Genomic DNA, 20,669 nt, shown 5'->3' with positions numbered 1-20,669 from the left:
CCTGGCATTTCTAGAAATAGTTTAACTTTATTTATATCCCTCCTATTTACTACAATTCAAGACTCACTTAATGACAAAGCACCATATATACTTGCATCTTTTCCAAATTTTATTAGGTAAATTTTTATTCACCCATGACACACATCTGCGTGAATCAATTGTGTCAAGTTAAATCAACTGACCAGTATTATTTTACGTAAAGTAGTGACCAACTTAAGTAAAGTATACTTAAGTAAAGTATATGACCAATGTGGCTACCCATGCATATTGAGAGTAGAAGTACTCATAACAAAACACAATGTCTCAAACATTGCCTGTTTCATATCAAGAACCATGGCTGAGTTGTTTACAGGATGCTAACAATCCTAGTTACACAGAGCTTGCTCTATAACCTGTAGATAGAAAGGCAATCTGGCAAACATGTAAGTCACAAAACACTCAGGTATGTTGAAAGGTTTATGAGAACTTGTCACTTTCCTCCATACACCCAGTTTCAGAGAATGGTTTACTTGGCAAGGTGAGCAGTTAGCACTACAACTGAGCAGTGAACACCTCCATTTTGGAGAACTGTGTAAGACTGCCTTTAGAGAGTTCACTTTGTCCCAGTGATATGTTAGAAGATCAACATGAAGGCATAAAGAATTAAGCCCAGGGTAAAGCTCAAAGCTTTAACAGGAACATTACTTACCATTAACATAGCCCACACATGCTTGTTCCACAGCAGAATAGGGAATGCCTGCATCAGCAAGAGCCTTTTGACCTGAGTGTGTTTAAAACATTGAGAAGCCCTTATTTTTTTTAAAAAAGTCAATATTTTTTTAAAAAAACAGAATGAGGAATTCTTTGTGGGGAGGAGGGATTACATTTTAAAAGCAAATGAAATACAAGTACATGCATGTACTCTTAAGAAGATTAAATTATTATTTCTTAAAACCTTGGGCCAGTTCAGACAAGGTGTCTGCTGCTATTATAATAATTAGGGATAAACAGATGCAGCACATATAACACCATCACCAATAGCAAGTATGAAGAATTTTCAAATAAGCAATACAGCTGTAGCAGTACTTTTCAAACTACTGTAATCATGAAAATGTGTGCTAATGATATATCTGTATGATCACATATTATAAAGTTGGCATGTCTCATTGCTTGCACATGATTTTCCCAATGTAGCAAGGCGTAACTGAAAAGCTATCTTTCACAGAATGATGTTTACTGGTTCTCTTTCCCTCAAAAGACATGAATGTAACAGTTAAATAAGCATTAAATTAGTTCTGTTTTTTTTTTAAATGAAGGCATGACAAAATGCAATGTACATGTTGCATGTGGCCTCCCAGTGATTTTGTGGCATCCAAGGCCTCACATGCAAAAACCCTTCTACCAAAAAATTTGGGATGACTCCAGGAATTGCTGTTTTTACAAGAGAATATAGGCCTCCCAATCTGCTCCTGAAATCCCCCTCAGTCAAACCTGGAAGTACAAGTCCAGTCACTTTCCCAATTTGATTTTTTTTTTTTGCATTTATTTATTTATTTGACTATTTTCTAACCACATCCAGCCTATGGTGGGTTTGAAGGCAAATAACTGGCACTAAAGTTTCCCTCCCATGTTCTAACAGATTACTGTATACTCATTCTTCAAGAGATCAGAAAGCATTAAAAGTGAATTCTTATGAGTGCTCTATATCACCTCAGAGGCCCTAACAGGCTGAGAGGCAACTAAGAAATATTGTAATAAATTAAAAAAAACATATCTGTTATTCTGACATGGGTAACCTACATTTTAAAAACTCTACCAATTGCTTATTGCAAAGATGGAGAAAATCTGGTCCTCCAGATTAAGGACTAAGGCTCCCATAATCTCTTATCATTGGCCATGATGGTTAGGGCCTCTGGGTGTTGTTATGATATTTATTTTTATCCTGCCTTTTCCCCAGATTGGGACTCAAAGTGTCTTACAATGATTTAAAAAGAATGGCTAAAAATCCACAAGATGCAAAAGTTAAAACACAATTAAACCGTCAGAACAAAATAAAACCCAGTTAAATATATATCATTAATGTTGAAGTTCAAAATGCCCCAAATTAGGGGACTGACATTGTAACATGCCTAAAATTGATAATGATGGAGCAAATTTAGCTAAACATGACATATGCAGCAACTGTTCCAGCCACCACCTCATTCTTCTGTAGGCAATTAAACAGGCATTATTCAAAGATATAGCCATGTTACTCTGTAGAATCAGTATGTACAGATCTTGTAGCACCTTTGAGACTAACTGAAAGAAAGAAGTTGGCAGTGTGAGCTTTCATAGACTTCAGTCGGATTTAGGCATTATCCCAAACAAAGGTCACAGGCAAACTATCCCTAAAGCCCACACATACCTGAGTTTGGGAAATGCAGTTCTGGTGCAACTGTTTGCAGAAACTAGCCAGGGTTATATTACTCCACAGTTCTGAGCTGCTGCAATTGCTCTCAGTCACAGCAACACTGCTACTCTTGTAAAGAAGCTGAACTTCTTTACAAGTCTTCCACTTTCCTTTAGTTTTGGGGGATGAGAGGTTGCTAGATGTAAATACACTCACATACCAGTTCATCACAGAATGTAATGTGGGTGAAACAGCTAAGCTGTTGCCTTTTATTTGCGATATCTGTTGGACAATCAGGATCCAATTGATGTACTTAAGGTAGCAAAATTCTGTTATACAGTCAGCCCTCCTCACAGGTGGATTTGCCTTCCGCGGCTCTGAGCTTAAACGGAAGGCAAGCCCCATTAGAAGTAATGACGCGCATACCCGCACCATGCGTGTTGCCGTGTGCACGCGCCTAATTCTTTCCTACAGGGCTTGAGCATACGCTATTTTTCCCATATGCAGGGGGAGTCCAGAACGGATCCCCCGTGTATAGAGAGGGCAGACTGTATTATGTGCAAAATGTGCCCCCAATTGGCTGGTGACAACTGATGATAATTGGTGGAGTTTGACTCTGATATTTGTTTTTTGAATCCTGTTCTAATAATTATACTGTACAACTATTATTGTATTATCATTTTATTTATATATTTTATACTGGTCAACGACCAAATAAACTTATACTGATACTGCTAAGCTGCTGGTGAGGTCCTAATATTTTTAAAAGAAATAACCAAATTACCTGCTTCTTTAGCCATATCAGGATAATCAAAATTGTCACGGGTTCCGGGCTTTTCAAACTGTTAGAAGAAAATGCAAAAATAAGTCTCTGCGAGTGCTTCCCCTGCACCTTCTTCTATCCTAGCTATATTCTGTTGTGAATACAAAATGTAGAAATCAAAGACATAACCGTGTTAGTCTGAAAAATCAGTATGCAAAGGGATCTTGTAGCACCTTTGAGACTAAAAGAAAGAAGCTGGTAAAATAAGCTTTCGTAGACTTGAGTCTGGCTACTTCCTCAGATGCATGGAGAGTAGAAGTGTTTCTTGATCTATATTAACGAGTAATACAGTGGTACCTCGGGATACGAAATACCCAGGTTACGAAATTTTCAGGATACGAAAAAATCCCATAGGGAATTATTGTTTCGGGTTACGAATGTTTTTTCGGGTTACGAAAAAACTTTTGGTGCTTTTTTCGGCTTTTTCGCACGGAATCGCGGCTTTTCCCCATTAGCGCCTATGGCAATTCGGCTTACGAAGGCTTTTCGGGTTACGAAAGCGGCCGCGTTACGAATTAATTTCGTAACCCGAGGCACCACTGTACAAAGGTGAAAGCCAATGTGATGTAGTGGTTAGAGCACTGGACTATAACTCTGAACACAGGGTTCAGAATTATGTGAGCTTGGGCAAGTTACACTCTCTCAACTTCAGAGGAAGGCAAAGACAAACACCCTCTGCACAAATCTTGCCAAGAAAACTCTGTGATAGGATCACCATAAGTTGGAAATGACTTGAAGGCACATGACAACCAAGTACAAAGGTTTTATGTTGCATAATTCCTGCTGGAGCTTCCTTGAAAACAAGTTTTCCCTTATACCATATTATACTAACAAAGCTGAGAAACTTTGTTGTAACAAAGACCTGGCAAGCTATTGTCAAGGACGTAGCCAGGATTTTGGGAAGGGGGGGTCAAGACTAAGTGCCACCATTTTGAGAGGCTAAGAGCCCCCCCCCCAAGACACAAAAAGAGGGTCGAGCGTTTACCCTCGACACCTTGATGGCACCACTTTAACTTCCGTTATGGCTTGGTGCAATGGAATCTTGGGAACTGTAGTTGAGTCATCTGTCAGGTGCCACAACAAACTACAAATCCCAGCATTTCACAACATGGAGCCAAGGGCAGTTAAAGTGGCATCAAACTGGATTATTTTTTCAGTGCAGATGCAAACTGAGTCCTTCCTCTGAAGGTGTTTACATCAGATAAATTCAGCTCGATAAAGCAAAGTGCAGCTGCTCGAGCAATGAGCGGCAGCCACTCTGTTCATGCTCAGAGACACTCTGCTCATGCTTTGAGACACTGTATTCCAACATCTGAGCTGAGCTACGAAACCAGGCTGCATCCACACATTTCATTCCCACTTCCAAGAGGGATTTTTAATTTTGAGACACACACACACACACACACACACACACCTTTTAATTCCAAGACCTATCTATCTATCTATCTATCTATCTATCTATCTATCTTAATTTTTAATTCCAAGCCATTATACGTTCCTTTCTTTTTATATTAAACAAACCCCTTTAAGAGAATCCTATTTTGGGAGAAAGGCAGGGTACAATCCCCAGGATTTCCTACCCTGGCAGTTAAAAGTGTGGTTATTTCTGCAGCGCAGATGCTGAGCCCGAGTGGCGCAGTGGTTGAAGCGTTGGACTATGACTCTTGAGTCCAGGGTTCGAGTTCCAGCTCTATGACGGAAACCCACTGGGTGACCTTGGGCAAGTCACACTCTCTCAGCCTCAGAGGGGATGGGAATGGTATACTCCCCTCTGAAGAAATTTGGAAAGAAAATCCCATTAGAGGTTCGCCTTAGGGTTGCCCTAGGACACTGGGAGACGAGGGTTCAAATCCCATCTCAGTCATATAAACCCATTGGGCAAGTCACACTCTCTCAGCCTCAGAGAGGATGAGAATGGCAAACCCTCTCTGAAGAAACTCGCCAAGGAAAGCCATCGGTCAGAGAGGACTTGAATGCACTCAACAAGATGCACTCCAAATGCGATTGCGAGGAGGGTCGCCACAAAGAGGGGGGGCACACCCAAGCAACCTTTCTCCCCCCCCCCTTTTCAGCCTGTGCCACCCAGGGACCCCCGTCCCCTTACCTTGGTCATGCCGACTCCCACCACGAAGACCCTCCTTAACTGGGACGGAGCCATGCTGGCCACTACCCTGAAGCCTGGTGCTGGTGCTGGTGCTGGTGCTGTGGGTGCAACCGGGGCTGGGTGGTGGTTGCTCAACTGCTGGCGCCACAACGGCTCCTCCTCCTCCTTCTCTCAGGCAAAGGTCGAAAGGAGGCCAGGCTTCCTGACAGGCGCCGCCTTCCTACAGCAGCAGCAGCAGCCTCCTAGGCATTGAGGCCGCAGCCACACTGGGGGAGTAACCCGGTTTGGCAGCGCTGTAACTCTTTGTCTGGCTCAAGGCTATGGAATTCTGGGAGTTGGAGTTTGTTGTGGGGCCCAGAGCCGAGCAGAGCTCATGCTGCCAACTTCTTGCCTTCTCAAAGTCTCAAAGGTGCTCCAATATCTCTCAACATACAGACTAACAAGGCTATACCTTTTAATTCAAGCTGTATTTGTAATAATGGCATCATGCACCCAAAATGCAGCCTGAGTAAACATGAACCAGACAGGTGACCAGCTGTCCTCCTTTTCCAGGACATGTCTGACATTTCCATCTCTCTGTCCAGGAGGAATTCCAAAATGTCCTCCATTTTGAGCATGACTAAGAAGCATGAATGTAGGGGTGTTTCTAGCTTTTCTTTTGTAATGCCCCTACACTTTCCTCGAATGCCCCTCATTCTGTAGTGCCTTGACCTCCTTTGTAGTTATGACATTCTGGTCACACTGGCGCGGATCTACACTGTAGAGTACTGTAAAAATGAGCCATTTCTCATGGAGTAATGGTTTGAGTGCTGAGACTCCGATTCATGGTCTACCATTAAACCCAGTGGGTGACCTTGAGGAAGTCACACTCTCTCAGCCTCAGAGGATAGCAATAGCAAACGCCCTCGGAAGGAATTTGCTGAGAAAACTGCACAATGGGTTTGCTTTGGGGTTGCCATACGTTGGAAACGACATGAAAGCTCATAAACAATAATCTTTTATATATATATATATATATATATATATATATATAACACAAACATATATATAACTATATATACACACACAACTGTTGTGTGCTTCATGTCAAGCACATAAACAATAATCTAATATAATATTTTATATATAATGTATACATATATATATATATATAGTGTGTGTTTATATATAAATTATATATATACATATACACACACACACACACACACACATATATATATATATATACACACACACAAACTTTTGTGTGCGATCATGTCATTTCCAACATACACATACACACACACATTTACACAAACAAATGTGCTTTCAAGCCATTCTCTCGCAATACTAATGTGCTTTTTTAAAAGCGCTGTTATGCTTTGTGTGTGATAAACAATTGTGCGTCTGTGTGCTTTTCCGGGATGCCGAGACGTTAACCATTTTTAGGATGCAAGCACATAGGTCCCTGTGTGATAAAGTCCTATAGTGAGCATGGGTGCAGTGGTTTGACAGTGTTGCTGGACTTGGGTCTCTGGAGACCAGGATTCGACTCCTGGCAATGTGGGTGACCCTGGCCAAGGCACATACTCTCAGCCTCAAACTCTGAACAAATCTTGCCAAGAGAACCTCCTGATAGGGTCGCTATAAGTGAGAAATGACTTGAAGGCACACCATCCACACACAAGGGCTTGAAGGCCCCGAGGGACCGGGGTGCGCTGAGGAGCCATGCCCAGCTGGCACTAAGGCAGGAGGCGGTGCTCGACGCCGCTCCTTCTGAGGGGAGAAGGGAGAGGCCGCCACCTCGGGCTTGTTGTCCCAAGAAGAAGCAGGCAGCGCAATGCTCCGGCTGGGAAGATTGGCCGCCTCGCTCTCCTCTGAGGGCCTCCTGGGTCCTCTGGGCAACCTCCTCAGGAGACCCCGCTCCGGAGGGAGGAAGCCTGAGGAGGTCTTATTACGGGTTCATGGAGAGGAGAACCGTGGTGAGTTGCACCCTGAGTGCACTGGGGGAACAATAACCCGATTTGGTACCGCTTTAAACAGCCATGGCTGCAGGCGAGGGGATTCTGAGTATGGTCGTTGGTCTGGTGCCACAACCAACTACCATTCCCAGAATCCCCTCGCCTGCAGCCATGGCCGTTTAAAGCAGTAGCAAACTGGGTTATTACTTCAGTGTGGATACATCTGTAAGGGAGTTGGGACGTGAGGGCGAAGTGAATTCGCCAACTGCCCTCTCCTCAGGCACACACAACCGACTGAGGGAAGGTTCACTGGGCAAATGGGGCAATAATGTACTGTTGTTGCCACTCTTTGGACAGCCTTTGGGCTTTGTCGCGCGCCCGCCAGCCAATCACAGCGTGGCTCACCGACAACGCCCATTGGCCAGCCTTCCATGACGCCCCTCCCACCCAACAGTTTGTCAGTAGTTGAGGCACTGTGCCAGATGGTGGTGGCCACCACTGCGGTCCAAGGTGACCAAGTAGCATCACCTCAGAGGAGGACAATGCCCGCACAATGTAGGGCCCTGAAGAAAAAATGTGGGACTTTTAACACACACCAAAGCTACAAACACAAATACTATAGAAAATGTGTGTGTGTGTGTATAATAAACCACATGAAAGGAATACACACACACACACACAATATATATATATACACACACACACATACACACACATTTATGTGTGTATGTATTCCTTTCATGTGGTTTATTGACAGCTATATTACCAATGAGCCAGTGTGGTATCCTGGTTTGAGCCTTGGAATGTCTTCATCATAGAAAGCCATGCCTTGAGAGCATCTAGTCTGATCCCAGCTAAAAGAAACTTGGGAATCTTGGTTTGAACTCTTAGATAAATTATTGAATTGCTCATATGGTTTCAGGATTTACAATTTACAGGACTATGGGGATTATCACACGAGGCACTTACCGCGTTGGAATCGTTGCCCAAACGCTTCAGAAGCGTGGAATTGGGATTGGCAGTCGAGCTTCTGAAGCATCACTGAAGTGTGTCCCGCTCTTCTCCTGTCGACGAAGCATTCGCGGGGCACCCATTTCTTTAATAAAGCAAGTTCCAGTTATTAAAGAAATGGCCGCTCCGTGAACGCTTCGTTGACGGGAGAGAAGCCTCAGTGATGCTTCAGAAGCGCAACCGGCTACTACACCTCCACACTTCTGAAGCATTTTGCCAACGATTTCAGTGTGGTAAACCTCCGTGTGATAATTCCCTTAATAAATCACTGGATTACTCATATGGTTTCAGGATTTATCTTACAGGACTGACCAGGGTTTGAATGCTGGCTCTGCCATGGAAACCCACTGGGTGAGCCTGTCCAAGTCACGCTTTCTCAGCCTGAGAGAGTGGCAATGGCAATCCCCCTCTGAATAAAATTTGCCATGAAAACCACATTATATTGCACTACACTCTTATAATGCTGATACTCCACTTTTATTGCTGAGGTTTGAATTCTGCAGTTTGTAGTTCACTGAGACCTAAGGGCTTCCTGTCTGAATATTCTAAATGCCCCTCTCCAAAATGCAACAGGAAGCAGCCAGAGCAGTTAAATAGGAATAGCAGTGCTATAAGAGTGTAGTGCGATAGTTGTTGTTTGTCTTCAAGTCCTTCCCAACTTATGGTCATGGAAAGGACATATAGTCAAGATAACGCCTTTCAAGGAGTTTGCTTGGGAGGTTTGTTCAGAAGAGGTCTGGCACTGCCTTCCCCTGAGGGTGAGAGAGTGTGACTTGCCCATAGTCACCCAGTGGGTTTCATGGCCAAGCTGGGAATCAAACCCTGGTCTCCGGAGTCATAGTCTGAAACTCAAACCACTAGGCCGCATGGCCCGCACTAGCCCTCTAGGTTTGCCATAGGGCCATTATTAGTTTGGAACGATTTGAAGACATAACAACAACAAATGTTACATATACTGTATTTTAAAAATGTTTTCAACCTTATTTTCCTGATAAATTTATCTTTATTAAAATGCCTTGTTTGCTTACAATATATTTATAGAACTCTGAGCAAGACAAATGCTTAAAATTGTACTTTACTAGCAACAAACCTTTGGCTGAGTTGACATTTAAATGATTCCTTTCATTTGTCCATTATGTTGAAATTAAGGAAAAAATGCCCTTTCAACATTTGCATTGTGTCCTCAGGCAGCCCACAGGTTTGCTGCCCTTCTCCACACAGAGGAACAATTGCGCCCTGAGCTCTGGGTGCAAGTCTTGTTTGCTGCTGCTGCTGCTCCTAGGAAAAAAATAACTTTAAAAGGATCCATCCTATCCTGCTATTTGCAGTGAGAACAGGCTGCCAAGTAGACAGATTTCTTGAAGAGGAACAGCAAATGTAGTGCTACTCAATTGATTTCTTAGTCATGCTCAAAATGGAGGATATTTTGGAATTGCTCCTGGACAAAAGGTTGAAATTTAGGACTTGTACCAGAAAAGGAGGATGTCTGGTCATCCTGTTTTTGGGCTCATTTGGGTTACTTTGGCACATGCAGCAGAAAATCCCACAAGCACTTCTTTCCCACCTCTCTGTAGTAAAAATTTAATATAAGTAAAACTACTGAGTATTTCTTGCCTAAGAAAATCCTATGAAATTCATGGGGTCACCATTAGCTGACAGGTGGCTTCAAGGCATGCATACACACACACACACAGAGTATGGCGGGTCTAGAGCAAAGGTTGATGGTACAGGCATCTAAAACACCTGAGCCCTTGTTTTACAGGAGGCCTGGGGGAAATTGCCTCAAACTGCTTTCCCAGCAGTCGTGTAGTTTAGCAGTGTTGTACAGAATTGCAAAATAGAGCAATACAACAAGTTTCTATACCCCGCTAGGTTTCCCCCCAGCAATGGTTATGAGAAGGACCCAGAAAAAGCTATCAGCTATTTCCTGCTCAGCTTTCCATGCACCATTTCTAGGATCCCAGTGAAATTTCCATCATGTGGTATGAAGAGCTCTCGAAATACAATTTTTTAAATTGGGATTGACAGGGTGCAAACCGGAGATAGCTCCTATACATTTAATAGAGAAGACTGACAAAGAAGACTAAATATCTCATAAAACTACAGATCCCAGAATTCCATATCATTGAGAAATGACAGTTAAGGCAGTGTCAAACTGCATTAATTCTGCAGTGTAGATGCAACCCTAGAATGTAGAGGTATTTGTTCTTCTGCCAAACCCCAGCAAAACTAAAGGGAAAATGCTCTAAGAACCAACAATGTTAGATGTACATTCTTGAGCTTGTCTATCATATAAACATATTGCACTATTTAGACCTCATAATAACTTTTCTGCTTCCATTGCTGCTTTTACCCTTTTTGTTTTTCAACAATTGTTGGTGATTTTTAACTGAACCTTGGTCCAGGTATTTGAAGCCCCCCCCCCCCCCCAGGTATGGCTTTGTGAGCTGCCTTGTTCACTGGCCTAGCGATCTTTTAAAATAAAGCACAAATGACATGTGGGGCCACATACTGAAAATGTTTGTTTGTTTGTTTGTTTTGGAATGTAGGCATTGCAGAAATTCTGATGAACAGGCTACATGCCAAAAATTCCCTGGGGAAAGTGCTTGTGGATGAAGTAAGTGAAAAACTTTCAATTATGTGGGCTGCTATTTGAAAATTTAGCTGTGTCATTATTTTATGATTTTATCATAGTTTCAGCTGTCATAATTTTATCTCGAGTACCCTATGGTTTGGCTGTACAACATGGTATGCCAAGCATAGATGCTCTGGCTTGTGCAGTAGTGTATCTTAGTCCCCCTTGCTTCAGGGGTGGCTAAACAAATCACAGAGCTTTACTTCATCATCTGAAACCAGGCACTACTGTATTTTATTTCTTTCTCAACAAATCAGAGGAGGAATCCACAAACCAACCTACAATAGGTTCTGGCTGGGCAATTGTGTTGGAGGCCATTTTTTAAAACCATCAACCCCCACTCCGACAATGTTTTTGTTGTTGTTGGGTGCCTTCAAGTCGTTTTCAACAAATGGCGAACCTAAGGCAAACCTATAATAGGCCTTTCTTGGAAAGTTTTTTCAGAGGGGGTTTGCCTTTGCCTTCCTCTGAGGCTGAGAGAGTGTGACTTGCCCAATGTCATCCAGTAGTTTATGACTGACATGGAATTCGAACTCTAGTATCCAGAGCTCTAGTCCAACACGTGGACCATTATACCACGCTGTACAGCTGCTCCAAAACAAATCAGGAAGTTATATGACATCACCTATGGTTTTGTTTTTTGACAATTTGGGGGCATTGCTTTGGCTTTTGGGGATCTTTGGAGCAATTAGGGGGTGGGAACAAAGTCACTGTGTTTTTCACCACTTTTTCGCCATTTGTAGGTGAAAAATTACCCAGGTAAATTTCTTTTAAATTTAGGAGTGGGAAGAGATGTTCTAGGGAGGTTTGGGGCTTAGTGAGGCTTGTAGACTTTGGAGTGGAATATACATAGCAGAAAGCTGAATACTGATTAAGCATTAAATAAAGTTAGAGAATGCCTTAGTGTAAATACTACGTTGGAAAAATCTACCAGCACAGTAAAAAATTGATCCACTTACTTGCCTTTATATAAAATCACTAAATAAAACTGTGGGCTCTGGTTTTCTTTTAGTTTCCTTTACATAAACTGAGCTTGTGTGTATTCTGTCTCTTCCTGCTCTCTCCAGTTGTATGAAACCCTTGATGTTCTCCATTTTGATGACAGTATCCGTGTGGTAATAATTAGGAGCAATGTAAAAGATGTTTTTTGTGCAGGTGGGTAAAGGTTTCTTCTGACTGAAGGAAATCAGAAGCCAGATTCATTCACTCTCTCACACTCACACACGAGAGAGAGAGAGAGCGTGCATGTTGAAAATAAATGTGAAGTAGTATATATCCCACATATTTTGCACTACTATTTTGCTTTATACTATCAGTTTCCTGCAGTTCTTCATGTCATGTCTCATGTTGCTTTGTCATTGCATGAACTTCCTTCAAATGAAGACTAAAAGTAAAGTTATGTTTGGTGTTGTTAGATATTGAGACGATATGCTTCAGGGATAGGCAACTGCCCTAGAATGAGGGGCCACTTTTCATCCATGCACTTGGATATAGGCTGCATCAGTGCTCAAAAACAAGTGTAAGTGATGCAACATCACTTCTGGTATACACACACACACACACACACAGTATATAAGGGGTGTGTGTGTATATATATATATATGTTTCTGCAAGGAAAACCATTTTTGAGAGCAAAGCAGTCATGTTTGGACTAGTTTTGGACCATATAGAGGCAAAAACATCTAGCAATTGCTCATTTTAAATCAGGTCTGGGAGTTGGGAATTGTTCTGGAAGAATTTAGGCAGAATGGATGGTGGTCTCCTGTGTCCCATTTTTCCCACTCTTACTAAAATGTAAAGAAATTTTGTGATGGTTTCATTACTCTTTGGCCATCATATACTACATTTAACTATACAAATAATATGCAAGCATACCTTAGTTATCCATGCCTCTGACAAAGAAGCTCCATTTTCCATCTTCCCAGCCCCCCTTTACTTCCTTGTCCTCTGTCTAGCTGGACGTTTTTAGTAGCATTAGCATGGGGGATGGTGAAGGAAGGCTGGAGGAACACAGGCTTTTTGTGTCATGCTGAAACAGTGTGTCTCCAATAAACAATGCCTGCTGGGCCATGGAAACGCACCTGGTGACCTTAGGCAAGCCACACACTCTCAATTCAGAGGAACAAATCTTGCCAAGAAAACCCTGTGATAGATTCACCTTAGGGTTGCTATAAGTAGGAAATGACTTGATGGCACATAAGAATAAATATCTTTTATAGAGGGGGAGGAAAATATTTAAATTCTTCCATTAAAATTGACTAAAAGAGTACCAACCCTGATGGAGCATCTTAAAATGAGATGTTTGCGATTCTTTTCCTATTGACCAGATTCACAAGCAGTCAATTAAACAGTGTTATGCATGCTTCATAATTAATAATTCAACTCATGATTGGATTGTAAGATTCTTTTGTTGTTCTCTGGACAATTGGGTGGGTGTATTAAAATATTGCTGTTGAATTCACTGTATTGCCTTTCTGTACTCTCAAACTGTCTTTTCTGTTCCAAATGTAGGTGCTGACTTAAAAGAGCGTGCTGCGATGAGCAATACTGAAACTGACCTTTTTGTTCAGAAGCTCAGGAGCCTAATGGATGGCATTGGTAAGTAGCTTGCAGCATGTTATGCCAGTTTGGACATCAGAACAATCAATGATGTTTTTAATTCAATATTTAATCTTAGTCGTACCTGGAAGGACATATTGTTGTTGTTGCTGGAGGTATGCTTATTATTTCATTTATTTATATCCTACCTTTTCTCCTTTTTCAGGAACTTAAGGCAGATTACAAATTTAAAACATGCTTATTTTTTGTTGTATTTATATCTCACTCTTCAGCCAAAAAGGTTCCCAGAGTAGCTTACAAATAGACTTTGATATTTCTGTGTCCTCAGGCTAACAATCTAAATAAGACATCATACACAAGGAGAAGGGGATGGTGATGGTGATGGAGATTAATAAATTCAGCCATTTTACTATGCCATTGTACATAGTGAGACTTGAGCATCCATGAATTTTGGTGTCCACGGATTTTGGTATAGGCAGTGCTAGTCTTGGAACCAAACCCCAGCAGATACCAAGGGCCCACTGTACAAAGAGTAGTTAAAATGTGATGGCTGATCCATACTAATCATGTATATAAACTGCCATGCTTTCTCTGATTAAAATTATTAATTACTGTAATAAGGCTGCAGCCAATGACTCCTTTTCATTTTTACAGCTGCACTACCAATGCCTACCATTGCTGCAATTGAAGGTTATGCATTGGGTGGGGGTTTGGAGCTGGCGCTAGCTTGCGACCTCCGAATAGCAGGTAAGTTCAGCAGCCCAACTTCTGCTCATATTGCAGGAATAATTAGGAATAATTTAGAGTTCAAATGAAGACTGTAGGGTTTATGAAACTGTTATCAGAAAAAACATGACCATTAGAGTGATTCCCTCTATTATCCACTTATGAGCTTGATCCAGCAAAAGCATTATTAAACATTATTAAGTGTGCACTGTATTTGTGTTAATGTAGACTCCCCCCTTTGTTTTGTTTTTAAATCAGCATCATCAGCTAAAATGGGCTTGATTGAAACTACTAGAGGACTCTTTCCTGGTGCAGGTAATATAACTTTGTCTTTGCTATACATAAAAATAGCAGCACACTTGTTTGCTACTCCTTCTGCTCTCCACTAATGAGAGAAATTCTGGGTTTGCAGGGCTACAGCTAAGTAAAGGTGAGTGGGTGGGGTATTTTCATAGTTGCATGGTTGGTAAAGAATCTTTACCTCCACAGCAATCAAAACAGTGAGTTTTAATGGCATAAATTTGAGTTACACTGTTGCATTTCGCTAACATGATGCCAGCCATTGTTTGTATAATTTCAAAATGTGTAACTTTTGTTCTGTAATTTTTGTTTTAAAGAGCATTTTATGCTCAATCCCAAATAAATCACAGCAGGGATTCCTCAGTAATCATAATGTAGGTCTGTTAACAGTGCTTGTATTTTGAGATGGCCCATGGGCTAATCAGTAAACGTTGTTGTTGTTAACTGTGCAGTTCTAAGATGTGCCTGCTCAGAAGTAAGTCCCAGTGGGTACACAAGTCGATGATGAGTTCAGTTTAAGTAAATCTTTACAGCCACCACAGAAGGCTTTGAAAAATGTATTGAGCTTCAGCTAGAAACCATAGGAGTATTAGTACTTTTGTATTCAAACATGGAAACGATAGCATGCATTTGGCTTCTTGTCAGTGTTACAATACTTTTCTGGGTTTCTTTTTCTGTCTAGGTGGAACCCAGCGTCTGCCACGCTGTATTGGAATAAGCCTAGCTAAAGAACTTATTTTCACTGGCAGGCAGATTGATGGGCAGGAGGCATTGTCAATAGGCCTAGTCAATCATATGGTACCACAGAATGAGGAAGGCGATGCAGCTTACCAAAGAGCCCTGACTTTAGCCAAAGAGATTGTTCCTCGGGTCAGTGTATATTCTTCACTTTTATTTGAAAAAACAAAACAAAATCCAAAACACGCTTTCTGCTGTTCTTTGAAATTTTCTTCAGAGTTATGTTACTTGCACCTAATTTGTTTTTCTAAGGAATATGCAAAGGAATCAAATTTTGCACTCAAGGACTATATGCAGTTTGCCTAAAATTGTTTCATTTATTGATTTTTTTACAAAATCTTTTCTTAATGTGGTAACAAGCAAATAAAAAACATAGAGCACTAACCACAAGTGAGCAGCAGATCTGACAAGGCCATCTCACTGTTGTCCCCCTTATCTTTAGGTTATAACCCCCTTTGTCCAGTGATCTGTTTACTTTGGCTTATTCTCTAAGTACAAATAATGTTGTTTCTGATTCCCACAATTCCTGGATGTATGGCAAATGTTTAGTTGCCTTGTTGGGTGAAAATATAGCCTAATATATATATATATATTAATTTAAATAAATTAAAATACACTCCATTGCCCATGGTTTACAGCTATCTGAACCTGGAAAGCACATGAGAAGTATAAGGGAAAGTCCTATAGTTATGTTTACTAAAGATATTTCTCACTTCCTCCTCCAGTTCCTGCTTATATTGTCATAATACTGTTAGTTTTGTAATGAACATGTATTTCCTGTTGCTTCCATAGCTGTCAGTTCCATTAGATGACTACACATTCTAGTATTTCTAAGAACTACTACTCTATTCACTCCATACCAGAGCCTGGAGCCCCTTTACACTACACAATAATATTTCTGTTATTCCACTTTATTAATTAATGTTTAATTACCATGGTTCCATTTTATTTATTTATTTAAATTAATTTTTATCCCACCTTTCTCCCAACATGGGACCCACCCAGCATCTGCAATTTGGTGAAGCCCTATAATTCTAAATATCTCTCCATAAATTGCAAATCCCAGGATTCCAAAGGATGGAACCATAGTAGTTAAAGTGGAACAATAGTGTTATAATTTTGTAGTGTGAATGGGCCCCTGGAAAATGGCTGAGTGAAAGTTCCTGGGAGCTGTTGTCTAAAAGAAAACCAACTTTTTCAAGCTCTGTTCTAAACACAAATTTTTTCATAACGTTGGGAAATTCTCTCATTCCAGATGAATTTTTCTGTTCTTAAAAAAAAAAAAAACCTCCCTCAGTTCCCTCCCATCACCCCCCATCATGACCAGTAAGTTACTTATCCTCATTTGTACAATACCTTTTTGGAATAGTATTTGTACGTTTGGTTGTCATATTCTTGATACGTGTGCATACCATGTGTGTGTTTTTTAAAGCACCACAATACTTGGTGTTATGTTGTCCCTTTCCTAATAATTTAATTCATCTTATGTTTCTACCGTTGATGAACACGTAGCACTAAAAAAAATTCTACTCAGCTCTCCTCCACCATCACCACATATGTAGTGTATAGGTGAAACTAAAGTTTTATCCAGAGTGATTTACTGAAAGTAATTAGGTCAAAGTTTTTCTACTCAATGTTTTTTGAGATTTTTGTAGCTGGAATCCATTACAAAATATTAAGCTAACCATTGGTTTGTTTAAGAATTGTATTTTATATAAAACTTTTAATTCATAATTGGGGCACTTGTGGTTTTCTAATTTTTGTTGGATCCAGCTCCCATTATCCCCAACCAGCCGGGTCACTTGTGAGCATAGTTCAGTAACATCCCTTGCTAGGAATATATCCTCATAAGAGTTAACCTTTACTTCTTCCATTGTTGAAGTGTTTATTTTCATCTTAAGTATTTATGAACTGCAACCCACACATCTTTTTTCTATTACCACACGATATATTTCTGCAAAGTGTGCCTGCAAATGCTAGACTCCTGAATAGGTGTGTACTTGTAATTACTTACATTTCTCCTCCTTTTTTTTTAAAGGCCCCGATAGCTGTGAGAATGGGTAAAGTGGCTATAAACAAAGGGATTGAGGTAATGATTTATTATGGATATTTATTTTAAAACATTGTACCAAAGCAGGGAATACCCTACTGATCTTAGAGTTAAAATAAGTTACATACAAAACCCCAAGAGCATCTGCTGTGCAAGAACTGTAGTGGACAGCTTGAAGCATAGATGGAAAGTTATGTTGATGCTTTTGTTCTCTTGTCCTGCAATTCTGTCCCTTCGGACAAGTTGTCTTTTCTCCCCTCCTGTTCTCTCCCCTCACTCATTAAACTGTCCTATAAAAACAGGAAATTGAACCTGAGATTTAAAAACAGATTCAAGCAAAGGCTGAACTATATTGGGTGTGTCTTAGGTTCCCGAGAGAAGGCCCTACTAAACTGCAGTGGCCAATAAAAGTCTTGGGGCACAAGACTGACAGATGCCTTGGAATGGCTTTAATGGGCTTCTCCAAAATCTTTCCCTTCACACCAATTAGACCAAGACTCCACTGGTGCTAACAGATGCTTTTTAAAAGCCCAATTGCTACACAAGACACATGTGATAACAGGGGGATGCAGCTAAGAATGGAAAAATTGTCCCTCCCTGAATAATTAGCTGTGACTCCCTGTGCAGCAGTTAAGATTTTAAAAAGTATCTGCTGGTGACAATTAACTTTTTACTGTTACTAGACTTTTTAGGAGCCTATATTCTATACTGGGAGGAGGTGGCCAGGGAGATTAAAATGAGGCAAAGAGAGAAAAGGTATGAGTTGGATGGCTGGATCCATCCAGGCTTCTGATTTCCTCATGATGGAATTAAGCCTCATAGGAAAATGTTGTCTAACCCTTGGGTAAATCTACCTCCGTCAGACCCATAAATGTGGTGGGAAGGAGTCTACTTCATAAAAAACTTCTTTTAATGACCACAGTAGTCTTATAGTGTCACAAGACCTTGTGCACAACACTGAAAACGTTTGGTGGAATTGCATCAAGTTTGCTATGAAACTTTTTATCACCAGTTGTTTCAGTACTATCATACACAAAATTGCTAGTATTTTAGAACTTCTCCAGCATACAATGGGATCCCAAGTGAACCCTGGTGGCGCAGTGGTTCAATGCCTGTACTACAGCCACTCACTCAAAATCATAAAGTTGCAAATTCAATACTAGCCTAGCCAGGGTTCAAGCTTGACTCAGCCTTTCATACTTCCAAGGTCACTAAAATGAGTACCCAGTTTGTTGGGGGCAATTGGCTTACAGTTGTAAACTGCTACTACTATCCTTTTTCCTCTTTTACAGGTTGATATTGCCTCTGGAATGGCTATTGAACGAATGTGTTATGCGCAGGTAAGATAGCATTTTTTTTTTAAAAAAGAACTTACATTTAGGCACAGTGTGTATATTCAAAGAATTGTAGCTGTGTAGTCATGTATGAAGAGCACGCTTTTACAGTATGGCTCTACCATGTATTTTCACACACCTCAGAAATTTAGTGAATTACTTCATTTTCTTCACTTTCTTGAATCCTGATTAATACAAAGAGGTGTGTATCTTACTGTCAGTGAAACTGTGTAGCCATCAAGTGTCCTTTACAAAATAAAAAGATAAGGACCATTTTACTAGACAATCCAGATCACCACACTACACTCTTGTAGTGCTACTATTGTCCCCTGTAGCATTCTGGGGTTTGTAGTTCAGTGAGGTCTAAGAACTCTCTGGCTGAGAATTCTGAATGCATTTCCCTAAACTACAAATCCCAGAATGCCACAGGAGGCAGCCAGAGCAGTAAAAGTAGAATAGTAGCACTATAAGAGTATAGTGTGGCAATTTCCTGTGTCAAGCATAGTGAAGAATAAAAACAGAAATATTAACTGTCGATTGTTGTATTTTTTAATGCAGAATATTCCTACCAAAGACCGTCAGGAAGGGATGACTGCTTTCATAGAGAAACGGCAACCCAAATTCATTGGGAAGTGATGCGATCTTGTCCTTGTGGCTGAAGACAACTCACAAAAGGCTGTGCCTTAAAAACACTTTTCTATGTAAAATTTTGTATTCAGGAAATTATTATTTCACTTGTATACTCCCTCTGAAGCATAAAAGCTAAACAATAATACAGAAAAATACAGAGAAGACCTTACCCAAGTACTAGATACTTACCTGCTATTGACCAAAAGTCCTAGATAAACAAGGTTAGGCCAGTACTCTGTCCTTTCTTGCATGGAAAAGTTCCATTTTGTATATATTGGAGTAGAAAAGAAACAACCAGGAACATATCTTTACTTACTTTCATGTGCTTCCCCCTTCCTTCTTTCATCACCCTAGGTCCATCATCTTTAGTCACAGGGGGTTTTTGTAATGTTTGTCCAGATTGTCAGAGAGCATTTTCTGAAGTGTTGTGTAAGTGTGCTCCTTTTTGAAGAACTCATGCCTGTTAGCACACCCAGCTCAGATTTTGGAGTAAGGCATGCCGTACAGTGTACCAAAAGCAGTTGAGAATCTGTCTTTCAACACATTTTAATGTCCCAACTCAAAAGCCCCTCAGTTTCACATATAAAGCTTATCTTTTAAGACAGGAATGGCTTTCAACCCTCAGCAACTCCAAAGAAGAATGTATAGATAGATGATTAGGATCCTCTTTTCAGTGACTGAATCCATAAACATCTCTAACACACTGATTTTATAAGTATCAGCATGCTAAATAAGCTTGTTATTAAGACTTTCTGCATAATACAGAGCTGTCTTAAATTTCCTAACACTTTCAATAGGCATGTCATCTCTCTCTGGCTTTGCTTCGCGAACGAAGATTCAGGAAGGACTCATCCCGTGCTTTGTACAAGCGCGTTGGTGAGTAAAATGGCCAATTCGGGATAAACAGGTCTGGTTGCAGAAAGCACAGCAGAAAGTCTCCTTGGGTGATGTTTCCAGGTCGTGGTTCTTTCTGCGTTGTTGTTTCTCTTCGAGGCTCATTTGGCGTGAGCTTTCGAAGATGGCTGCAGCGTCATGGATAGTGCATCCCCACGCCTCCCGATGCAAGGCCAGGGAGGACCATTGTTGGTGATCTATCTGGCCAAGCCTGACATGTTGTTTCAGGGAGTCCTTGTATCTCTTCTTTGGGGCGCCCCTCTTACGCTGACCCGTGGCGAGTTCACCGTAGAATACTGTTTTGGGGAGGCAATGGTCCTTCATCCTAGAAACATGTCCTGCCCAGCGCAGCTGCGTCCTCAATAGCATGGCCTCAATGCTGGTGATCCCTGCTTGCTCAAGGACAGCAACATTTGTCACATAGTCAGTCCAGTGTATATTTAGAATTGTGTGTAAACAGCGCTGATGAAAGTGTTCAAGGAGTCATAGGTGTTGGCGATAGGTGACCCATGTTTCAGACCCATAGAGGAGAATAGACAGTACAATGGCTCTATACA

General features: G+C 40.9%; 2 protein-coding genes across 3 annotated transcripts in view; one reads left to right on the top strand and one right to left on the bottom strand.

Moving 5' to 3' along the window:
- SCP2 (sterol carrier protein 2) overlaps positions 1–5,456 on the bottom strand; it is a 38,569-nt gene extending 33,113 nt beyond the window's left edge. The window contains exons 1-3 of one of the 2 annotated variants that reach the window (XM_042461892.1): positions 5,296–5,456; positions 3,153–3,210; positions 689–760 (exon numbers count right to left, since the gene is read on the bottom strand). In XM_042461892.1, the coding sequence (XP_042317826.1) occupies positions 689–760; positions 3,153–3,210; positions 5,296–5,349 (184 nt within the window). In that variant the 5' untranslated portion in view covers positions 5,350–5,456. The remainder of the gene's footprint in view (positions 1–688; positions 761–3,152; positions 3,211–5,295) is intronic. The other variant, XM_042461893.1, reaches the window with a different exon arrangement.
- A 1,563-nt stretch (positions 5,457–7,019) lies between these two features.
- Positions 7,020–19,295, top strand: ECHDC2 (enoyl-CoA hydratase domain containing 2). The gene is made up of 10 exons (XM_042466340.1): positions 7,020–7,256; positions 10,796–10,863; positions 11,949–12,036; positions 13,393–13,479; positions 14,095–14,187; positions 14,425–14,481; positions 15,149–15,336; positions 17,243–17,293; positions 18,547–18,594; positions 19,147–19,295. Exons 1-10 carry the CDS (start codon positions 7,115–7,117, stop codon positions 19,222–19,224), a joined length of 900 nt encoding a protein of 299 aa, XP_042322274.1. The 5' UTR covers positions 7,020–7,114; the 3' UTR covers positions 19,225–19,295.
- Positions 19,296–20,669: the final 1,374 nt, after the last annotated feature.

This window comes from Sceloporus undulatus, chromosome 4 (assembly GCF_019175285.1).
Source record: "Sceloporus undulatus isolate JIND9_A2432 ecotype Alabama chromosome 4, SceUnd_v1.1, whole genome shotgun sequence".
Classification (NCBI taxonomy): Eukaryota; Metazoa; Chordata; class Lepidosauria; order Squamata; family Phrynosomatidae; genus Sceloporus; species Sceloporus undulatus.
The sequence above is the reverse complement of the archived record's forward strand: the minus strand, read 5'-3'. Positions and strand labels throughout refer to the sequence as shown.

Bases quoted from the DNA above. Each gene is read 5' to 3' on its own strand.
- ECHDC2 (XM_042466340.1), top strand. From the start codon at position 7,115: ATGCTCCGGCTGGGAAGATTGGCCGCCTCGCTCTCCTCTGAGGGCCTC. The intron at 7,257-10,795 runs GTGAGTTGCACC...TTTGGAATGTAG, and splicing joins TCATGGAGAGGAGAACCGTG to GCATTGCAGAAATTCTGATG. The intron at 14,482-15,148 runs GTAATATAACTT...TTTTCTGTCTAG, and splicing joins AGGACTCTTTCCTGGTGCAG to GTGGAACCCAGCGTCTGCCA.